At 56.6% G+C, this 22,129-nt stretch overlaps 4 protein-coding genes across 4 annotated transcripts; 2 read left to right on the forward strand and 2 right to left on the reverse strand.

The window, feature by feature from the left end:
* Positions 1 to 2,737: 2,737 nt before the first annotated feature.
* GMORB2_4545 (Acetyltransferase (GNAT) family) lies at positions 2,738 to 4,243 on the forward strand (the record flags this gene model as incomplete). The annotated part of the gene is made up of 1 exon (XM_035466519.1): positions 2,738 to 4,243. One exon carries the CDS (start codon positions 2,738 to 2,740, stop codon positions 4,241 to 4,243), a length of 1,506 nt encoding a protein of 501 aa, XP_035318288.1.
* Positions 4,244 to 6,247: 2,004 nt separating this feature from the next.
* GMORB2_4546 (Rap/ran-GAP) lies at positions 6,248 to 11,305 on the reverse strand (the record flags this gene model as incomplete). The annotated part of the gene is made up of 1 exon (XM_035466520.1): positions 6,248 to 11,305. One exon carries the CDS (start codon positions 11,303 to 11,305, stop codon positions 6,248 to 6,250), a length of 5,058 nt encoding a protein of 1,685 aa, XP_035318289.1.
* Positions 11,306 to 13,123: 1,818 nt separating this feature from the next.
* On the forward strand, positions 13,124 to 16,460 carry GMORB2_4547 (exportin-2 (importin alpha re-exporter); the record flags this gene model as incomplete). The annotated part of the gene is made up of 7 exons (XM_035466521.1): positions 13,124 to 13,193; positions 13,282 to 13,424; positions 13,534 to 13,701; positions 13,773 to 13,943; positions 14,014 to 15,409; positions 15,466 to 15,769; positions 15,833 to 16,460. 7 exons carry the CDS (start codon positions 13,124 to 13,126, stop codon positions 16,458 to 16,460), a joined length of 2,880 nt encoding a protein of 959 aa, XP_035318290.1.
* A 1,145-nt stretch (positions 16,461 to 17,605) lies between these two features.
* On the reverse strand, positions 17,606 to 20,119 carry GMORB2_4548 (uncharacterized protein; the record flags this gene model as incomplete). Its single annotated transcript, XM_035466522.1, has 4 exons — positions 17,606 to 17,668; positions 17,715 to 19,646; positions 19,755 to 19,943; positions 20,048 to 20,119. The coding sequence occupies 4 exons, from the start codon at positions 20,117 to 20,119 to the stop codon at positions 17,606 to 17,608; spliced, it is 2,256 nt and encodes a 751-aa protein (XP_035318291.1).
* Between the last annotated feature and the right edge of the window lie 2,010 nt (positions 20,120 to 22,129).

Raw genomic sequence — 22,129 nt, forward strand, 5'->3', positions numbered from 1 at the left:
TGCTAATAGGGAGCTTGGATTTCGTAGACGGAAAGAGCGTCCGTGGCATGCCCCAGTCATCTTTCCTCTTGCAGCATTACGCCTCTTTTCTTCACTCACTTTATGGTTCGTGTCCTGCGCTGGTGGTAGGCATTCCAACCTCCTTCAGCCCCTCATGGCCATCACCATATCATACTCGATGCTACCGACTTCTGCCGTACCATCGTCTGCTAATGTCTCATACATCGTCGTATGCTTACTTGTATTCGGAGCCCCAAAACGTCGTTTAGTCCTTATTGGGCTATCCGCAGCTTTTAGCCATCATTCTCCAGTGGCATGTTCCGTTTTACCCCTCAGTCACCGGCCAATACTCCCGGGATCCGGGCAGTGGCAAGTACGAGAACTCATTATGCTGCCACTGCTCGTCGGTTTGACCGCAGTACTACCATCTACCTCGACTTCCTGCACAGGCGCATCGGCGGTTCTTGTGTGTGTTTGTGAGAGTGAGTGAGTGTGTATGCATCTTTCTTTGGTGTTGGAAGTAACTGCTGACCCGAATGGACGTGGTAAGACGTTATCGCCACCGCCATGCCTCGAGGGTCTGGTCACCACCCGGTCATCCCTTTATCCTTCGTCTTTGATGAGAGTGATGCTTCTCGGAGAGTACCTGACGACATTGCTCGTCCCTGTATCTGCCAGCCCCCATGATATGGTACCGCCACATGTTTCATCTCGGATTCGCCGCCTCGGCTGGGCCAGATGGACTTTAACGCTGCTCCACGGACGCCTGCGAGTTCACACTTGGCTTTCTTCCTCTCGAGCTTGTACGCTGTACTCTTACTGCCGGGGTTCTGGGATCACTGGTAACACCGCGGAGTAATAATACTACATGGGCGAGTAGCATGGAGACCAGCAGTAATCCGTGCTGGTCTTGAATAGTACATGCTAGGAGTAGCTTTCCCATCCTACCCCTCCTGATACCTGAGACAAGGTATCGCGCATAGTACCCCGGCCCAGACTAGGTTTCGTCCCATGACCGTTGGTGTGAACCAAGCCAACAACAGACGACTGTCAGATTCCTTGGGTCCAGCCGTCAGGCATCAGCTCACTTCACCTCTGGAATCCATAGAGAGCAATGGGAAATCGGGCCCTCTTAGCCAAGAGAGAGGGAGAGAAAGAGGAAAGTATAATCTTCACCCCGATCACTAGCAACAAGGGCCCATCATTCGGAATCATCTACTCATCATGGCCATGGGTATCAAGCACCAAGTTCAAACAGTTCCAACACACCAACGATCCAGCTGGTACTGGCACGCACCATTTCTAAGAGGGTTAGGTATCTCTGAGCTCTGGGCTCTGGGCTCTGGGCTCTGGATTCTCCGCTTACAAGCCCTTGTTTTTTTCTTCCTTTTTTCCCCTTTCTTTTCTTTTCTTTTTGGCCGACTAAAGTCATAATTATTACGATTTGCTGTCTGACCGTGCGTCCGGTACCCACATGTCGCAGGGTCCGCCTTCAGCAGGCGTACTCTCTTCTACGAATACAATGGTGGTGTATCTGGAGTATTACTGAAGCTTGACCATACAGCTAGTCCCGCTTGCGTCGTGAATCGTACTATAGCTCCAACGTCAAGGTCCGACGTCAAAGCCATTTTAGCTGGCCCCGTTTTGACAAAATACGGATACACTCCCATGGATCCGTGGAGATTAATCACGCCTAGGAATCCCGGTGAACCCTTCGAACCCCACCTTGGGCCTCCCCCAGCATGGCCCAGCTTGGCCCAGCGTGGTGAGATAGGTGCTTGGGAGGGCTGCAGCCAGCATTAAAATGTAAGCCCTGTCTTGCGATTGATCCCCTGTGCTTCTGTGCGCATTGCTCGGGACTTAGTGTGGGCCCCCGGTTGAGAGCATGACAATTGTCAATACTCCATGTACAGAGAGTGTCACTCGTACGGAGGTGCTATTACTCGTACGAGTACCTTGCTCCCGCGACTGCGCAGTCGACGGCTACAAGTAATGCTTGATGCTTGTACTCGGCACTCGCACGGTCTACTCGTGTGTACAGCTAGCGGCCAGCACCGAGCAGTCCGTACTACTGCTCTGTCGGCCTTCACGAGAGACTGTACAAGACGCAAGAGAAACCAGAGACACATGGGACACTAACAAGGGAAGAGAAGGGGAACGAAGAGAACAAAGAGGCTGCCTTAGTCGAGACGGCCTCCCCAACGAGGTACGACGTAGTAGTGGGCTCCACACTCTCTGCTTCTCGCGGCTACGGAGTTCTCTCCATGGTCCATAGGATCGTTAATCATATACCGCGGCCGCCGCTGCAACCCTGGCCAACTGCCATTCTGCCCTACCCTGATATTATTGCCTTGCTTATTTTTTCTTGCATGGTCAGGGCGCACGGCTGTTGTCTCTTGTCTTCCATATCGACGGTCCTGCAAGCGGCCGCTCCCCATCCGCCATCCCGGCGCGCTACGACTAACAAAAATAAAGTACATCAAGACAGCAGCTCAAAACTGCTGTCGTCTCTAGATCCGTTCCAAGGATACCACGACCCTTCCTCGGCAGTCAGTCGCGTGCCTTTCCCTCTTGTCCTCATCCGCGGCTGCTGCCCCCGTTTCAAGGGGACTCGAAAAAAGGGTACAAGACGGCCAGGACAGGCCAGTCAATGGCGACAACAGACAAAAAGTGCACACTCCCATTCCCCGAGCGCTCGAGCTGAGAGCCGGGTGCCCCCCATGTGGCTTCGACGACGATGGATGAAGGACAGGATCAGATGTCGGAAGCGGGACTGCGACCTTCAGCCGGTGTATCGGCAACCTTGCTGTGGGACCGTCAGAACTGCGTGCCTCTAAGCCGATGCCTGTCTGAGGATGGCATGATTCTGCTCCTCACCCCCGTGGTGACACCTCCTGCATCGACGACAGCAGCTAGCGGTGTGGCCATCGACCCATTTGAACCGCTCGGTCGGGCCCTGTCGCAGAGGTATCCCATGGTCCGCCACGTCCCTTACACCAAGAATGGGGGCATCACAGGAGCCCACCTAGCATTCATCCGGAAAGCCGACGTCATCTTATTCGTCGTAACCGGATTCCCGACAGCCGGCGAGGAGACGTCGCAGCCCGACCTTGCCGACGCAGTCAACGGAGCCCGTGACCCCCAGCCGCTCATCGTTGTGCTCTGCTGCGATGTCGAGGTGCCCAGGATACGAGAGTTTGACTTCCAGACAGTTGTGCAGACGATAGGTTTTGACGTGTGCAGTCTACAGGCCATCTCCGGCCTATTACTCGATGGTCAAAGCGGGAAGAGCAGCGACAGCGGCAGCGGCCGCGGTGGCTCGGGGGAACACCAGTCTACGACGACACCGACAGGGCAGCAGTGGCCCATTCGGCCATTCGACTACGACCTCGACCTCGAGGAGCTTCACAGCCTCTGGACGGAAAATACCCCTCGGAAGTGGCACCTGGACATGGCGACATTGGGTTCGCTGCTCCGGCGAGATGGCTACGCTATGCACCACGTCGTGCGGGATCCCCTGTCGGGCGGCGTGATCGGCTTCTGCGCCACATACGCGACTTTTGCCAACGGCAAGGGGGAGAAGCTTATCGGGTCGATGGCGGCGGTGATTGTCAAGGCCGAATTCAGGAGAAAGGGAGTCGGCCGGGCTCTCCACGATGCGGGGCTGGGCAGCCTGACACGGATCCGAGGCATGCACCGCGTGCAACTGGGGACCACGTTCCCACGGCTTCTCTACGGAATACCAGCCGACCACCCGAACCTGGCGTGGTTCCAGTCGCGCGGGTGGACTCTAGATCAGCAAGGGCCGGGCATGGGGCGGCCCATGGCCGACTGGCTGCTTCGGTTCGCCGATACACCCCCACCGATGGAGCTGGCCTCTGCGGGCTTGAGTTTTCGGTGGTGCGAGGTCGGCGACTCGGCCATGGTCCTCGACATGGCGGCTCGCGAATCGGAGAGGAAGAATACGTTTGGCTGCTGGTACGACCAATACGCCCGGGCACTGGACGGAGACTCGATGGGTGACATCGTTGTCGGCTTCGAGGGCACGACCATGGTAGCGTCGGCCATCACTTACATTCCCAGCCGGGGTGGACCGATGTCCCACGACATACCCTGGGCGGCGTCTATCGGCCCCGACATTGGTGGTATATCGTGCATCTGTATAAAGGGTGAGACGCGGACCTATCCCCTATCCCTCTCCGCATATGGTATCTACCAGACAGGCCCCCCCCCGTTTTGCTAACTATGCGGTTCCCACTCCCCAGACGACGACCCAGAAGTGGTCAACCGCCGCGATACAATCATGGCGCGTCTCTTATTCTCATGCTGCAAGTCTCTGCACACTCTAGGAATGGCAGGTGCATTTGTAGACGGGGTCAAGTATAGTGAGAGCGGGGTGGAACAGCTAGGTGAGTTCTCCCTACCCGTTGGGAAGATTGGTTACAATTCTTCCCCCCGCCCCTTTGATATCGGTGATTGATGAACGACTGATGAGCCTATGACGGCTTACACCCCTGCAGGATTCCAACGTTGGGCACACTACCGAGAATCGTGGCGTCGCATATAATGCGAAGATGTTACATGCCCAAGGATAACCGACTCCTTGACTCCGTATGCAAAGAAAACAGGGAAACGAGAAAGAAAGTGTGCACCGAGAAAAAAGAAAAAGAAAAGAAAAACAGTGCGGGAAACGTGGAGATCATATCAATGGCCGGGAAGGACAAGGAACGATTTCATACGCCGTTGGCCACTTCAAACCCCTGCCAGTCCTACTCTCTACCTCTCACCCGACGCGATGACCTCTTTCTCTTGCCCGTCCCGGCAAGACGCAAACAAAGGGACAGTGTGTGGGTTGCTATGCCGTCCCAGGTTTTCTTTTTTTTTTTCTGTTCGTTTCTTTTTTTTTTTCGCCCGCCCTCCCAATTCTAGTCTTGGCTTGCCTGCCGGATAAGCTGGATGATCTACCTCGGGACATTGGCCGATCTGCCCAGACCTTGATCTAATTCTTTCTTCCTATTTGTCTTAGAGGCTGCACAGATGTGGCCGGGCGGAGCCAGGGGCCAAAGAGCTCTAGAGTTGGCCGGTCACGTACATTCGAATGCATGGTGCAATGTGCAATACGTGCGTCTGGAGCACGCACATGTAATACACCAACAGCAAAGTTGGGAGAGCGAAACGGCTATATGGATATATGGATATACAATTACCAAAAAAAAAGCAAATATTGTACGTGGTGGTAGAAGAAGAAGAAGAAAGTACTCTGTAAACTCCAAACAGGTTGTCACCCTATTCCGCCTCGGCCATCTTGTTCATCTTTTTTTTTTCATCTTTTTTTTTCTTTTCTTCTCTCTTCTTTCTTTTCCTACTCATAAATTCGGTTCCTGCCTTGTGCTCTCCAGAGTAGGATATATGTGAAGAGTAGGAAGAGGGAGGAAGGATACTCCATGTTTGAGTACGCTCTGGTAGTTTATTCTTATACCAGTGAAATCTCACTAGAGATGGTTGTATCAATTGCGAGTTATGAGGCAAGGAGGAGGCTTCACCATACGTAGACCCTCTCTTCATCCATGGTGTCATGTTAATCGACTTTCTTTTCCTTTCTCAACAGCTCAAGTTCTACTATTGTGAATATACAATATGCATGTTATGTGAACGCGTGGCACCCGAGATTGTATGACTAAGCAGCCAGAGAGGGCGGCTGCTGCCACCCTCACACCTGTAGATAACCTCAGATTTAAATCCTTCCCCTTCAATCAAGCGAGCTTGAAGACATGCCCACTCATCGGCCCAGGACGTACCAGTAGGCAGACACCATCGTATTCACGTCTACGGGTCACCATGTGTTGTCGCCTAGCAGGAAGCCCACAAGAGGGTATATCGGATATCGAGCAAGTGGTCGTTGGGGGGGGGGGTAGGGTAAAAGTGTATAGCAGGAGGGCATTGATGAGATTACTGACATGGTATCGATAGTGTGAGGGTCACACATTATTTTCCATGATATCTGTCATGTTCAGACTTGCTTTGAAACGACAAAAAGGAGAAGAAGAAGAAGAAGAAGAATTTTCTTCTCCTTTCCCAAGTAATAGCTCTCAAGAACTTTTCATATAAAATAAATGTAGAGAGGGAAGAGGTTGAGGAAAAGAACCAAAACAGAAAAGATATCATAAAACTCGTAGCCTTCTTATTGTAGTCATGTTCCGGGAGGATTTTTTTTTCTTAGAGAAAAAGAAAGAAAGAAAGGATGCAACTATGCCCATTTGGAAAAGTCGACCGAATCACTGAGTCCATCAGCTTGGGCAGTTATCTCGGTATCGCTCGTCCCCGTCGGGCCGGATAGCATCGACGACCGATGGGACGTTTGCTCGCTGGTGCTGCTGGTGAAGAAGGTGGCCACGCTCGTTCGTCGGAGGCTGGTGAAGCTGTCGCGCATGCTGCTTCCCGGTCTGGAGGCGTCGCTGGACGACAGTTGTGGATGCTGCGCGGTGCCGGTACTAGCGGTAGCTTGGGATGCGGGGAGCTGCTGGGGTTGTACCAGCTGGGGTTGATGCTGCTGGGGTGCGGTGGGTGCGGAGGCACCGGTGGACAGGGTGTGAGGGTGGGAAGTGTGGGAGGGGTGAGGAGGGGGAGGACCGTGTCTCTCGCGGAGTCGCCTGATCTCCCGGAGACGGCTCCTCCACGCGCTGACGTACTCTCCGCCCGAACGGTTCTGCCACACGAGGGAGAAGACGGAGGCGTTGAGGGCCACCAGGCGGATGAAGTCCGGTAGAGCCTTGAGTGAGACCATCTTGATCTCGGACGCCGGGCTGATCCGTGGGAAGCCGGGCTTGCTCATGACCTGGACGCGGTAGAACGGCTGGCCGTGCTGCTTCTGCCGCTTGCCGTCCTGGGTGCCGGCCTGGGTCTGAGCCCGGGTCTGAGCCTGGGCCTCGCGCGTGGCCATGAACGACGCTCGGGACGCCGGCGTGATGACGATGTTGACGTAGTTGAACTGGCTGGGAAACGTGTCGAAGCGGAAGGGCAGGCCCGAGTCGTTGAAGATGATGTTAACGTAATCGTTGCCGATGTGGCGCTTCTTGTTGGTCACCTGCGGGTCAAACTCGAGGTTGGTGGGCATCTGCGTCGTGACGTGGAACATGATCTCGGTCAGCCGGTCGCGCCAGCAGAAGGCGTAGGGCCCGTCAATGTCCATCTCTCGGTCCAGGCCCTGCGTGTTGAATGTCGCCCCCTTGAGCCTGGTCAGCGTGCCGAGGTTGTTGAGGAACTCGACGTAGTCGCTGCTCCCCGACACATTGGCCAGTATCTCCGTCTCCTCCGTCTGCCCCTCGCCGATGTAGATGACGCCCACCTTGTGCCCGTCCACCGTCGGGGTGAGGTCAATCACCCGCAGCGTCCGGTCCGTCGCCTCGTCGTCGGGGAGCGGCACCGGTCGAGACGACACGCTGCTGTCGCCCGAGTACGACGGCTGCGGCAGTGACGCCATCAGCTGCACCATCAGGTGGCTTGGCAGGATCGTGTTGTCCGACTCCTGCCCGTCGCGGCCCATGTCCGCGGGATTCTTGGCGTGGTGCAGCGGCCGCGGCAGGAGGTACTCGTGCACCATGTACGACGATGTCCCCGACGGCTGCCGCTTGGTGATCTGCGCCCATCCCGTCCGCACGGACTGCTTGATGCTGATGATGCTGTTGCCTACCACCCACCGCCGCGTCGCCATCTCCCCGAACCGCTCCTCGTTGAACGTGGGATCCTCCTTGGACTCGTCCACGTCGGCGTACGTCGTGCGCTGCATGAAGTCGAGCGCGATCAGCGCCTGCTCCTCTAGCACGTTGCCGGAGCTGTCCGTGTCGGCAAACAGTTTCTTGGTCACGGTGCCCACGTGCGTCGCTCGGTCAGGCAGCTTCAGCGCCAGGAACCAGAAGAAGATGACCTGGTAGGTCAGCGTGTACACGTACTGCGGCAGGTCATCCGACGCGTTGGGGTGCGTAGCGCCAGGGTCCGTGCCGTCGCCGCCAGCCGACGGAGCCGACGGCCCCTCGCTCGCGTAGCTGGCCCGGTTCGACTGCCGCTTGTCCCGCGCATACTCGAGGTACCGGAAGCAGATGCCAAAGACGGTGCGGTACTCGTCATCGCGGAAGTTGACGTACACGTCACGCAGCCGGCTGAGCGACGCGAGGAACTCGAGGATGTGGATCGCCACATCCGGCTGCGTGATGATAGCCGCCATCTGGTTCAGCATCTGGCCCAGCGACTTGCTCGCAGACAATGGCAGCTCGTGGCAGCAGATGGTCAGCGCGTGGATGCAGCACGGAGCCGTGCGCACCCACGCCCTGATGCCGTACACGTACGTCTTGACGATGTCGTCCTCGTCGCCCTTCTGGAAGTGCTCGTGGTAGCTCAGGATCATGGTCAGGCTGTGGAACAGGCAGATGGCCACATCTGCGCGTCGGAGACCGCACGCGTTCGGCGGCTCGTGGAAGCTGTTGGTCTGCACGTGCTCGCAGATGAGCTTCCGCAGGTCCTGGATCTGCTTGATGGCCCCCTTGAAGACGCCATGGTTGCTGAGCTGCGACGGCAGATGGACCAGCACAAAGCTGTATATCTCCCAATCACTGCCCTTCAGGATGCTGAGCACGGCCTCCAGCCACGAATGCATGTTGAGAGAAAACACTAGGCCGAAAGTACTGCTCTCTTCCTCTTCGTCCGCTTCTTCTTCATCTTCGTCGTCGTCGTCGTCCCCCTCTCTTCCGTCTTCTCCCTGGCCTTCCTCCGGATCCTCGCTCTCAGTCGCTCCTCCTTGGTCAGGAGCTTCAAACGATGACAGCACCGGGCTGGTCAGGGTCGGGACGTTGGGCGGCAGAGCGTCTGGGTCCGGAAGCTTCCACAACTGATCGTAATGGGCGGTAGGGAGGCCCTTAGATCCGGATCCACTAGGTACTCGTCCGCTGAGCGCCTTCTCGGACCCCTGATTGTGGCTGACGGAGAGACCCCGTGTTGGTCGCGCGAGATTCCCATGATCGCCGCGCGACATCCGGGCCGCATCTTCGGCCTGCTTCTTGGCCAGTGAGTCGTCGGTGCGGAGGAGGGTGGGGGCCACATAGTTGGTCTCTAGCTCCCGGGTGACGAAGATCATGTTGGCCCAGTCTGCGCGCAGGCGGAACAGCAGCTTCATGGCCGTCAGGCGGGCATCCATCTCACAGTGGCTCAGACGGGCAATGTAGACAAGCGCGTCGAAAAGCTTGGCGCCCTTGGCGCCATCCTGGTTCATTACTTGAACAAACATCTTGACGAACCCTCGGCTGACCACATTGGAGGGCGACTGAGAGCTCCCTGCCTGTGGCTTTTCGCCGTTCCGGCCCGGCGACGCGGTCGCCGCCCCGGACAGGATACCGGGGGACATTGGCGCCCTCAGGGCGTTGTTGTCGACTATACCCCGTAATGCGGTGACGATGTGCTCGAAGAGCTCCATGTCGCACGACGTCACGACCGACACCATCAGGGACATGACGGCGTCGAGGACCGGCACGTCCGTCTCCTCGACGATGTCCTTCAGGATGTTCCTGGCAAGCCTCGGGATTGAATCCTGCTCAGAATCGTCCGAGATGAGATCCAAGATCTCGTACGCGTCCATTATCGTGCGCAGAGCCTGGAGCCTTGTCTCTGAAGATCGATTGCGGTTGCTAAAGAAGCCGTCGAGCACCAGCGTGAGATTCTTTTCCCACTCGATGTCGGATGGCGAGCAGCTCCTAAACTCTTGGAAGTACTCGAGCACGGTGCGGGCGGCCGAGTCTGGTAGTAGATGATAGACATCCACGAATAGCTTGATGACTGTCCGACGGGGCACGAATGTGGCCGTCTTGTGGTTGGCGACGATGGTCTCTAGGCGGCTTATAAGCTGGCGAACCTCTTTTCCTATCGGGTCGTCGGATGTCCCGTTATCGTAGAAGCGTGCAGGTTGGCTGTCGGTGTATCGGCCAAGCTTGGCGGCGCAGTCGGCGGCCACCTGCAGCATTATGGACCAGTCTTCGTCAATGATGAGACGGTGCATCTGGCCATTCTGATCGCAGAACAGGTAGTTTATCATGCGGAGGATGGCCACGTAGACTCGGGTGGACGAGCTGGCCTTGACAGCTGTACGCAGGCCATCGGCCAGAAGCGCAAAGGGCACAGGGGGGTAGCCCTTCTCGGCTGTCTTGGACAGCAGCTTCTGCAGAACCGCCAAGGAGCTCCTGATTTCTCTCCCCAAGTCTTTTTCCTTCTCCGGGTCCGTCAGCAGACCACGCAAAACATCGAGCAGTATGCGGACGGTGGCCTGGCCATTGTGCGACCTGAAGAAGTTGGCCAGGGTATGCCAGGACTCCTTCTGGAGGCTGGGGACGAGGCAGAATATGGAGCTCAGCACATGGATACAGCCCTTGAGCTTGTCGTTGGGTATGGTGCCAAAGGTGACGAGGGCGTCGAGCACAGAGATGCAGCATCTCAGGTCCTCCTCAACGCTGGTGCTCATGCAGATGTTCAGCAGTCCATCGATGAGGCCAGCAAGGGAGACGTCGTCGACGCACTTGAAGCTGAACTTGAGGATGTCGATGAGAAAGGTGAAGAGTTGGGTAAAGTTCTTCTCCTCGCCCAGGACGACAGTCTTAGTCTTGGTAGAGCCCTTAGATCCCTTAGCGGTGGAGGCCGTCTTGCGGGCATTGCGGACCGCCTTGTAAGCATCCTGAAGCCAGACGGTGAGGAGAGGCACGAGGTCGTAGTCAAAACCGTTGAGGGCGCGACCGCTGTGGGTGAGGTCGACGAGGGCGGCGAGCTGGAGGTGGAAGTCGTGCGGGTTGGCCGGGGCGGTAAGGGTCTGGAAGAACTCCTTGCGCTCGAGGTCGGTGGATGAGTTGTGCTTGGCGCACTCGGAGAGGAGCTCCCAGCCGGCGGTGCGGGCGGAGGGGGGGTTGGCGGGCTCGATGAGGTCCCTGGCGGCGTACCAGATGTCGAGGATGGGGTTGAGCGGGTACTCGGATATGGCGAGCTTGAGGTTGGTGGCGGCGGCTATACGATCGTTGAGACTGCCGCTCTTGAGGAGGTCGTACGAGTCCATCGTGCTGGCCGCGGGCTTGTCGCCAGCGGACATGCTGTGACCGCCGGCGTCGGGTGTCGCATTGACGAGCTCGGCAACGGGGAGGGCGACGGACGACGACGACGACGATAACGGCAACGACCGACTCGATCTCGACGCGGTTAGTCCGCGGAAGACATTGGCGAGACCAGTAGCACGCGAGGAGTCTGGTGAGGGGACGTCATCTCCTCCTTGCGGGGACATGTGCTCGGCCGGCGGGGCTGGCAGGATCAAGGGAGGTGGCCGAGGACGTCTGCAAGTAGGTGGTGGCACGTCTGATTAGTCTGCGAATCCTCAAATGAGGGCCGGTGACCCAGGCGGCTCGCAGAGACTTGGATCTAGTTCTAAATCGCTGGAGAAGCCGACTCGCCTTTGATGTCAAGGTTTCGGAGCATGGAGGGAGAAAGCGCCGGGCTGGTCAAGCTGTCATGGACAAGATTGAAGAGAGAGAGAGAGAGAGAGAGAGAGAGAGAGAGCTAGGGTTGGTTATTCGTCATGGGCGAGGAGGGTTCGGCGAGACGGGTGTGATGTCGATCGACAGCTGAACAAGGTACGTTGGAAAAAGATTCACGGCAGCTCTCGGACTGAGTTTGTATTATTCTTCTGTTCAGTGGTGGCCTACGGGGCGCATTCGACGTCTCGAGATAAGGTCGGACTGGCTTGCCCTGACGCTAGGACGGTTCTCTGGTGGGATGCGAAGGAAGCAGGCCTTTGCATCACCGGCGAGAAAACCGAGAGAAAAAGGCAGCAGAGAGAGGGCGCAATGCAGCGTCGGACCGTTTGGGGAACGGATGATGGACAGAGAGAGAGTCAAGACGCACAGCAAGAGAAGAGAGCAGACAGAGGGAGCCCGACTGGTGACAAGGCAAAAAAAAAAGAGTAAAAGATCTGCCGCGATCAGCAGGATGTATGGTGTTTGGGTATTTGACCTGGTGAGAGAGAACGCACGGGGAGCCATCCAGAAGCGGTTAGATGCAGGGTGCCAATTATTTTTTTCGTAGCGACCCGCGAACGCCTACGGAGCAGGTGATAGAGCTTTCTCCTGGTCGGGAACGCCAATAGATGCACGAGGCGGCCAATGAGAGTGCTGGGAAACCGCCCATGCGCAGGGGCCTTGTGGTGGGGATTTGGCTTCCCGGCGGTGCTGTATGTCTAGATTGGCACCCGAACGTTTCCACTCTGACGCCAAGCGTAGCTAGAGCTGTCTGTCTCAAGCTCTCGGTCTTGCTGGTCGGCACCCAAGATGCTTGGTCAGGATGGCGTTCGTTCTGTCGACCCAACAGAATATCGCACACAATAGGCATGGTGTCTATAGACAGAATTGTTTGGGTCAAGTGTCTGTACTGATCTGCATTCACTGTGGCTGGCATATCCGAGGCATGACCGATGTCGTATCGTATGCACATACCGGCAAACGGTCTCATGATGATTCAAACCCTTGTACGGCAAGGCAACAATGTGGAGCTGCGATGCTGATACGGGATCGAACGTGAGAATGAGGTTGGTTCGCTATTGTATATTGTCAGTTCCCCTGTCTACGGACATGTGACCGTTTTGCATGTAATACGTCTAAAGCATTGCGATATTCCACGGGCCATGCTTCAGTTCCCACCAAGGCCCGTTGCAGTGCATGCAGCACGAGTACCTGATATTTATTACAGATATAGTATTATTACGTAGCACAGCACAGAGAAAACCCCCGCCAACGGCCACTGTAAACACTGCCGTCTTAGCGTCTCAGCGTTCACCATCAACCTGTTCCTAGCCTGTTCCTAGCCTATTCCCAGGCCCAGCTGGGGCCCCTACAGCGCTCACTGTAGCTTCTCTACTGGCTGTTGTGACTGCTGGGCAGTTATTTACTTCTGCACCAACGTAGCGTAGCAGCTGCCGCAACTCCCCACTGCCACCAAGATCATCGTCCTTTTCCCCTTCTCTTCCCTTCTTCTCTTCCACCCTCCCCCATCTTTTCCTTTTTGCGTATCCGACCTGCACAGACCTCGTCTGTCGTCCACGAGATTCACCATGGCGGCCAACATTGGTCAGATTGCACAGCTGCTCAACGCGACCCTTGATCCCAACGAGCACCGCAAAGGTAAGTCCTGCGTTGCCCCGCGAAAGCTCGTCCTCGGTCCCCCTCGGAGGACCCTAAACTAATCAACAACAACTGCAAAAATCCATAGCTGAGGCTGCCCTCAAGCAGGAGTCTGTCAAGCCGCAGTACTCCCTGGCCCTCCTCAACATCGTCAACTCGGACACTCTTCCCTCCAACACGCGCCTGGCCGCCGCGCTTGCTTTCAAGAACTTTATCCGCTCCGGCTACGTCGTACGTCCCGCTCCGCCCTCCCTCCTGCCATCGCCGTCTGTCGCCTGGTCTGCGGCTCGACATGTAAACAGAGGGTGGAAGAAAGAAGACTGACCTGCCGTCGTTGTAGGATGAGGAAGGAAATTACAAGCTTCCTCACGATGAGGTGGCCTCCATCAAGGAGCTCCTGATCGGTCTCATGATAGCATCACCGCCCAGTGTTCAGACCCAGCTCGGAGAAGCCATCAGCGTCATTGCAGACTCGGACTTCTGGAGGCGATGGGACACCCTGACTCAGGTAAGGTGGCCCGAGCAGCGTGCCGTCATCTTGACACCATCATACTCACCCCCTTCCTCTTCTCCAAATAGGAACTCGTCAGCCGATTCTCCACCACCGACCCCAAGGTCAACGTGGGTGTCCTCGAGGTCGCCCACTCCATCTTTTCCCGATGGCGCCCGCTTTTCCGAACCGACGAGCTTTACCTGGAGATTAACCACGTCATCGAGACATTCGGCAAGCCCTTCATCCAGCTTCTCATCGTACGTACCTGCCACTTCACTTCTGTACCTCGGAGTCTGGGCATGGGGCGGCATTGCTGACCTTATCCAGGCCACCGATCAAAAAATCACGGAGAACGCCGGCAAGAAGGAGGCTCTTCGAGGCTGGTTCGAGACTCTCGACCTCCAGGTCAAGATCCTGTACGACATGTCATGCCACGACCTGCCCCCCATATTCGACGATAACCTTGGTAGCATCTCGGAACTCCTCCACAAGTACCTGACCTACACGAACCAGCTGATGGAGACGGACGACGAGACGGAAACGAGCATCGTCGACACGACAAAGGCCGACATCTGCGAGCTTCTCGAGCTGCTCACCATAAAGTTTGACGAGGACTTTTCCAAGTACTGCCAGCCGTTCATCACGAGCGCCTGGAACCTCCTGTCGTCGATAGGCACCGAGACCAAATACGACACCATTGTCAGCAAGGCCCTGCACTTCCTGACGGCTGTCGCGTCGACAAAGGATCACGCCGAGCTCTTTAACAACGAGGACGTGCTCAATCAGATCGTGGAGAAGGTCATCCTGCCCAACGTCGCGCTGCGCGAGTCTGATGAGGAGATGTTTGAGGATGAGCCCATCGAGTTCATCCGCAGGGACCTGGAGGGATCCGACACCGACTCTAGGCGACGGTCTGCTACCGATTTCCTCCGCAAGCTGCAGGAGAAGTTCGAGGGCTCCGTCACCACGGTCGTGTCGAGGTACATCGCCCACTACATCGCCCAGGGCAAGTCGGATTGGAAGGCCAAGGATACGGCCGTCTACCTATTCTTGTCGGTGGCTGCCAAGGGTTCCGTGACGGCCGCGCAGGGCGTCAAGACTGTCAACCCTCTGGTCAACGTCCTCGACTTCTTTGAGCAGCACATCGCCGCCGACCTGGTGGCCGCTGATGCTGCGCACCCCATCCCCAAGGTGGACGCCATCAAGTTCCTCTACACCTTCCGCAGCCAGCTCTCCAAGGAGCAGTGGAAGCAGGCGCTCGTCCCCCTCATCCAGAACCTCAACTCGGACAACTACGTCGTCTACACGTACGCCGCCATCGCCGTCGAGCGCGTCCTCTTCCTGACCGACGACGCTGGAACTCCCATGTTCCCCAGGGCCGACATCGAGCCCTTCGCCAAGGACCTCCTCGATCACCTGTTCAAGCTGATCGAGAAGGACACGAGCCCGGCCAAGCTGCAGGAGAACGAGTTCCTGATGCGCTGCGTCATGAGGATACTCATCGTCATCAAGGATGGTGCCGTGCCCATACTAGACAATGTCCTGACGCACCTCATCCTCATCACCAACGTCATGAAGCAGAACCCCAGCAACCCCCGTTTCTACTACTACCACTTCGAGGCCATCGGTGCTCTTGTGCGCTACTGCAGTGTCAGCAGCGCCGCCGCCATCCACCAGAAGGTCTGGGACTCGTTCTACAAGATTCTTGTCGAGGACGTTACCGGTGAGTCGAAGACGCTCCTGCGGGAGACGGTGTTGCTGCTGCTAACGGTTCTGCAGAGTTCATGCAGTACGTCTTCCAGATACTGGCTCAGCTTCTCGAGTCGGGCCCCTCGGATACCATCTCGGACAGCTACAGGTCCCTTCTCGCCCCTCTATTAGCCCCTACGCTGTGGGAGACGCGCGGCAACGTGCCTGCCTGCACCCGCCTGCTGTCGGCCGTCATCCCCAAGGTGGCTGGCGCCATCGTTTCCGAGAACCAGCTGGAGCCCGTCCTGGGTATCTTCCAGAAGCTGCTGAGCGGAAAGAAGTCGGAGCTGCACGCCTTTGACGTCCTGGACTCGCTCGTCAAGGGTGTGGAACCGTGAGTGACGCCCGTCCACTGCAGATGCTGTACAGCCACGGCGATGCTGACACGAGACTGCAGATCGGCTCTCGAGAAGTATTTTGGAACAGTGCTACAGCTCATCTACACGAAGCTGCAGGGCTCGCCGGCGGACTCGCTCAAGCTCCGGTTCGCCCGCTTCTTCCACCTGGTGAGCGCCAAGCTCGAGGCCGGCTACGGCGCCGACTTCTTCATCAGGCAGTCGGACCAGGTGGACGAGCGGGCCTTTTCGCAGGTGTACCCTGCATTCGTGCTCGCCGAGACGCCCAAGCTGGCGCGCCCGGTGGACCGCAAGGTGGCGGTGGTGTCGCTGACCAAGACTCTGTGCGACTCTCAGGTGTTTGCGCAGAAGTTCCAGAAGGGCTGGGCCAACAGCTGCCGCAACCTGCTCGCGCTGCTGGCCAACCCGCCGACGGTGGTTGCCGGGACGGGCGACGACATCATCGCCGAGGCCGACGTCGACGACATCGGCTTCGGCATGTCCTTTACGGCGCTCAACACGTGCAGACCCCTCGCGCGTGACGAGTTCCCCGATGTGGTCAACGTGACGACGTGGGTCAAGGAGTACATGGTGGCTGCCAACCAGAAGCACGGAGGTGCCGTTGCCGGATTCATCGGACAGAGGTTGGGTCCGGAGGAGCAGCAGGCTATTGCCCAGTACATAAATTAGGCGTATAGTTTCAAGGTGGTCTGTCTTGCAGGTGTCGGAGGAAGAAGAAGAGTGAAGAGGAGTGAAGAAGAGGAAAAATACCATCATATAAAGGAGGTTTTCTCTTTTTTTTTTCTCTCCACCCTAATGTCTTGATCCGCCTACATGTAGTCTCGAGTTGACATGTAATGTAGTCTGGTTGGCATTCGGCGCACTCCCAGGTACACTTTTTACTTCAGAGGTTAAACAGACGGATGGTTGATTATTTAATCTTGACAGGTGGTAGTGTGTGTGTTGTAGTAGAAAGGTCAAAAGCACCGTTGAAATGGTGAAGAAAAATTATTCATGGAATTGGATCATTTAGTCATGCATGATTGATGGGGAAAAAAATCTCCCAAATATCCCTTCCATCTCCTGCGTTCGCGTTCCCTCTTGACCGGTATTGTAATCTGTTGGCCACAACCCAAGATTCAATAAAATCAAATGAGAAGAAAAAAAGGGAAAAGAAAATGGTATCAAGAGAAGATGGGAAGGAAAAAAGACTAGGGGAGGAGTCCTTGCAAAAAAAAAAAAAAAAAAAAAAAAAAAAAAAAAGCCCATACATAGACGAATACAAGGAACAGGGAGAGAGAGAGAGAGGTTGTTGTAATGAGTAAAGAAACCCGATGAGTAATTTGACGTGGAAAAAAACCCCCAAGGAGAAATGAGATATTCATCGACGTGAAAAATAAAATCCTTGGAAAATACAATATATATAAAAACACTTCGTGCCGTATCCTTCATAAAGGTAGCATTAGATGATTGAGGGGGCGTGGTATCAAGGACGGGCGAGGGAGGGGGAGGGAGGATATGCAGAAACAGAACAGGACAGAACAAGAGAGCAAAAAATGAAACCCACATAGATGTCGTTGTTTTTTTTAGGGGGGGGGATGAGGAGGAGGAAGAGGAGGAGTGAAGCGTGAAGCGTGTGAAGCAATGGTGAAGAGGATATAAAAAGCCTCGCAAGTGGCGGGAGATTTACTCTCTGTTATTTTTTTAAAAGAAACCCCCCTCTGTACCGACGACGCCGACACTGTTCCGCCAAGTACACGGTCTGTCGTGACTGTGAGGGTGACCCTGTACTGGGGATGAGACCTGGGTCGGCGGGCTCCTCATTGACATCGTGGTCAGTGGTCTCGGCGGCGGGCGTCTCTGTACATGCTTTGGCGATGTTGGTGTTGAGGTTGATGCTGATGATGATGTTGTGGTTGTTGCTGCTGTTGTTGTAGGAGAGACGACGTCATCGTCATTCTCCTCCGAGGAAGAGGTGTCGTCGTCGTCATCTCTGTCGCCGCCGCTGCTGCTGCTTCGAGGTTGCCGCTGCTGAGGCTGCTGTGGAGCATATTGCTGCTGCTGCTGCTGCTGCTGCTGCTGCTGCTGGGTCCCGCCGCTAGCGTTCGTCTGGACGAGCAATAAGCTACTGGTGCTGGATAGCCGTTTTGTGAAGTCGGTGAAACTCAACCTTTTGGTGGTGCTGGTGCTGGTGCTGGACTGCCTAGGCGTTGTCGTGGCCGTGAGCGACGGGGTCGACTCCTCGGGGATACCGCCCGCTACGGCCATGCCGCCCCCTTCGTTGCCTGACCACGGGAGGTGCTGTGCGCTCTGGGACGCAGCAGGCTGCTGCTGCTGCTGCCGATCAGCCACGCGACGGAGCTTCTCCTGCGCCGTGCGAGGACGAGGCGGCGGCGGCGGCGGCGGCGGCGACTGCCTGATGGATGGGAGCGTGTCGGCACGGAAGCCCGCAGGGCTCCGGGGGTAATTGACCCTCGAGCTGGTCCCAGACACGGACGAGGCGTGCGGCCGGGGCGCGGAGGTTCGCGGCGGACCGGAGAGGTGATGCAGCGCGCGCTGGGTGGAAGGCGAATATAGTGGAGCGCCGCTGTCGTCGTCGCCGTTGTTGTTGTTGTTGTTGTTGTTGTTGCGGTTGTTGAGGTTGTTGCGGCCGTGTCCGTGGTGATGGTACTCATCTGAGAATTCACCTTCGTCAGTAGAGCCGCTGCCGCCGCCGCCGCGGTCGTCGTCGGAGTCCGCAGAGCTGCCGTCGGATTCGGAGCTGTCGTCGGCCTCGAAGGCACTGCGGAGGGCCGTCTGGTCCTCGGTGCTGACGGCGGCCGTCTCCTTCTGCTTGCGACGGTCCTCGGCCTCGCGCATGAGGGCGTCGAAGCGGGCGACCGAGCTCAGCTTCTCCTCGCCCGGCACGGCGTGGTCGGCACCCTGGAGGTAGCGCATCTGGAAGGCCCTGTCGAGGAGGGTCTCGCGCGACACGGGCGGGGAGCTGGCCTCGGACGAGGTGGCGCCGGTGGGGGTCGCGTTGGAGCTCAGGCTGTCCCGCACCTGGCGGGTACCGTCGCTCGACTCACCGGACCGGTAGTCGCCCATCGAGGCAGCCGCGGCGGCGCCGTTTATGGACGCAACAATATCGGTCGGCATGACGGTGGTGTAGTGCTGATTCGGCGCGTAGGGCATCTGCTGCACGGGGTAGTTGCTCGAGGGAGACGATACGTCGCTCCGCCTGGACCTCAGGCTGGGCGAGCCAGAGCTGAAGGTCACCGGTCTCTCACGGGTGCCGGCGCTGGCGCCAGTGCCGGCCCCGGCCCCGGCCCCGGCCCCGGCGTTAGTATTGGTCCCACCGCCGGTCGAGGTTGAGTACGTCGCCGCCGAGGTCTTATGGTGCAGGTAGCGGCTGATGTGGCCGGTGACGCCACCGCCGGTGGCGGGGGGCGCGCTCCCAGGGTTGCTGCTGGGGGCGCTGCTCCCGGGTCCGCTTCCGGGTCCGCTTCCGGGGCGAGGGTAGTAGTCGGAGGCTTCGCGGGCTCGGGGTGAGAAGTGTGGCTGGCTAGATGTGGTGGTGGTAGGGGTGGGGGGGCCGTCGTCGAGGATGACGCCCTTCTTGTTCAGGATGAAGTTGGCCCAGTCGTGCAGGCTGTGGGTGTCGGAGTCGTCGTCATCCCCCTCGGGCGGGGAGCGGAACCAAAGGCTGGTAGAGCCCGAGTCCTTGGATAAGGGTATGAAGCTGCCGGCGCGGCTGGAGCGTCGTTTGCGTTCTCGATCGACGATTGCCAAGACGAGGGTAGGTATGAGGGTACCCTGCTTGCGCTTTGCGATATTCTGGACATGGCATTCCGATATGCAGCTGAGGCACCATTGTTGAACGGGTTCGGGATCGTCCTGTAGGGGAGAGAGGGAGAGGAAGGGGCTGTCAGTTTTTTCTGTTTCAAGGATTTTTTTCTTCGGGTGCTTGAAGCACAGCGTCTCACGATATGGGGCTCGACCAACCCTGGCCTTGTATATGGAGATTTGATAGTCGTCAGCAGACGACGGTGGCGGTAGAGCCTGCTGTTGCTGCTGTTGCTGCTGCTGGGAGGCTGAAGCACCTCGTGAATTGCCTACGAGCTGGGTGTTGCTGGGAGAGAAGATGGTGTCGCGGAAGATGGGAGGACGTCTGGCGATGACGACATGACGGGCCTAGGCGAAGTCAGTCAGTACCGTTTGTCATTGTCGAGGGGGGAGAGGGAATCATCAGGGAGAGAGCGAGAGATGGCCAAGCTGAGGAAAGGAGATGATCTCACCTTCCAGACGGCCCTCCCGAGAAGCTGGGCACGTTCAGGCGGGACCATGAGGGTCCCTTGGAGGCTGTCCATGGGGGGCGAGTGCGATGCAACGTGTAGAGGCAAGGGGCGTTAAGGACGCATGCTCATGCTCGTCTCCTCGGTTCCCTGTCTACCTGCCAGACGAGAAGGGATAAGAGAGGAAGGGAATTGCGTGGCTGGTTGTGTACTGTCCTCTCTCCCTACGCGGTGTGTCGCTGTCGTCTGTTGTTGTTGGTGAGATTGAGTGTGTATGTGCGCTGTAGATGCAACGATTGGTAGCCGTGGTACTAGTAGCAGGGACTCGGGTGGTACGGAAAGTGTCGGGGAATGCTGATGCAACGTTTGAGCTGTCGCGGAAGAGATGTTTTGTTTGTCGTCGATATCGATGGAAGAGGAAGAAGAAGAAAGGGGAGATGTGGTGAGATGCTGACCAAGGTGGAGGAGGAGGAGAGGGAAAGAAAGGGAAAGCTGGCGGGAGGTAAAGGAGAGAGGGAGAGGAAGAGGAGGGATGAGAGGCGCACAGACTGACAGAGGTACGAGCGAGGTACCTACAGTACTACGAGTTGGGTATCGATGATGGTGGTAAATAGCAGGGAGGGGTGTGAGTATATATGTACCTGTACTGAGATACTTGGAGAGAGAGAGAGGAAGAGAGAGAGAGAGAGAGAGCAAGCAGTACGTAAGTCGGTAACAGCACGGTGGGTGTGCTGGAAGAGCTAGAAGAGCCTAGTCTAAGCTGATTACGACGTACGATATATGCTAGTACCAAGAGGCGGTAGTGATGGTAGTAATATCAGTAGTAGCAGTAGCCCCGTACGCAATGATACGTACTATAGTATGGGGGCACTCGTAGATCTTGTACTGCTTGCTTGCCAGTGAAGAAGAAGTTATTTATTTGAAAATTGGAAAATTTTTATCTGAAAAGAAATATATATAAAGGGCACAAGCCTAGAGTGTTGTCCTTTTTTTTCCGCCATCAATCTTTACAGCGTACGGAAAATTCATCATGGTACGGAGTAATAGTACAGACACATTATTGCTCACTGGACAGGGGGAAAGGGGGGGGTGGCGAGTTTATGGAGATTTCTAGACGTTTTTGATCAGGGGCACGGATGATGTTGCTGATGTCGTACCTGTCACCGTACATGTGCTCAGCTGTTGGATTTTTATTTTTTTATTTTTTTTTATTCTTTCCCGTACCCGTGGGGACCTGAAGGCCCACGTTTCGTCGAGCTTTCACGAGTATTATCACACATTATCACTCGTACATGTAGATTGGCAGGATAGGTGTGTTCTGATGGAGGATCTTATTTGCCTATATAGAGTCATGTTTCGATGCTGCTGTAATGCTCCCTCTGACAAGACGGTCGATACAACCATGCCATCAGCATCATCATCGGCATCATGGTCGACTCTAGGGGGGAGGGGGGGGGGGATTTCCTTGGTATACCCGGTCAGTCCAGTCATGAACACAGACAGCCTGGAGAGCATCGCATAGACCTCATTTTACAGCGCATTATACCACTAAACATGGGTCCTGTCATACCCCCCATTCCAGTGGATCGAGCGCACCAATCCGCTAGGTCCTACCGGTCATCCACCTCTTCCCTCTCTCCATTCTCTCTCTCTCTCTATATTATTCTCCCTCTGGTCTCTCTCTCTGGTCTCTCTCTCCACTGGGAACCCCTACATGAACGACCCATCACATCTTCTTTGGCAGAAGCCAGTGATACTCCGTACATGTAGTATTATTATCATTGTCATCACCATCATCGTCACTACCAGACCTGGATGGCGGATGGACCCCTCCAGCAGTTGCCTCCAGCAGTTGCCTCCAGCAGTTACCTCCACTGCGACTCTACGAGTGCAGGTGGCCTACGAGTACAGCTCGCGAACTAGGCCTGGTCCTTTTAGAGTCTAGCGGCCGGTGTCTCGTGAACCAGATGATACGCAACGCTCCCCCCCCCCCGCACCCACTCCCCCCCTCCCCCCCTCCCCCCCTCGTTCCTGACCATCCGGGGATGGCGTAGGATGGCTTGCATTTTGCTGCCATCTACTATG

This window comes from Geosmithia morbida, assembly GCF_012550715.1.
Source record: "Geosmithia morbida isolate 1262 chromosome Unknown scaffold_21, whole genome shotgun sequence".
NCBI lineage: Eukaryota > Fungi > Ascomycota > Sordariomycetes > Hypocreales > Bionectriaceae > Geosmithia > Geosmithia morbida.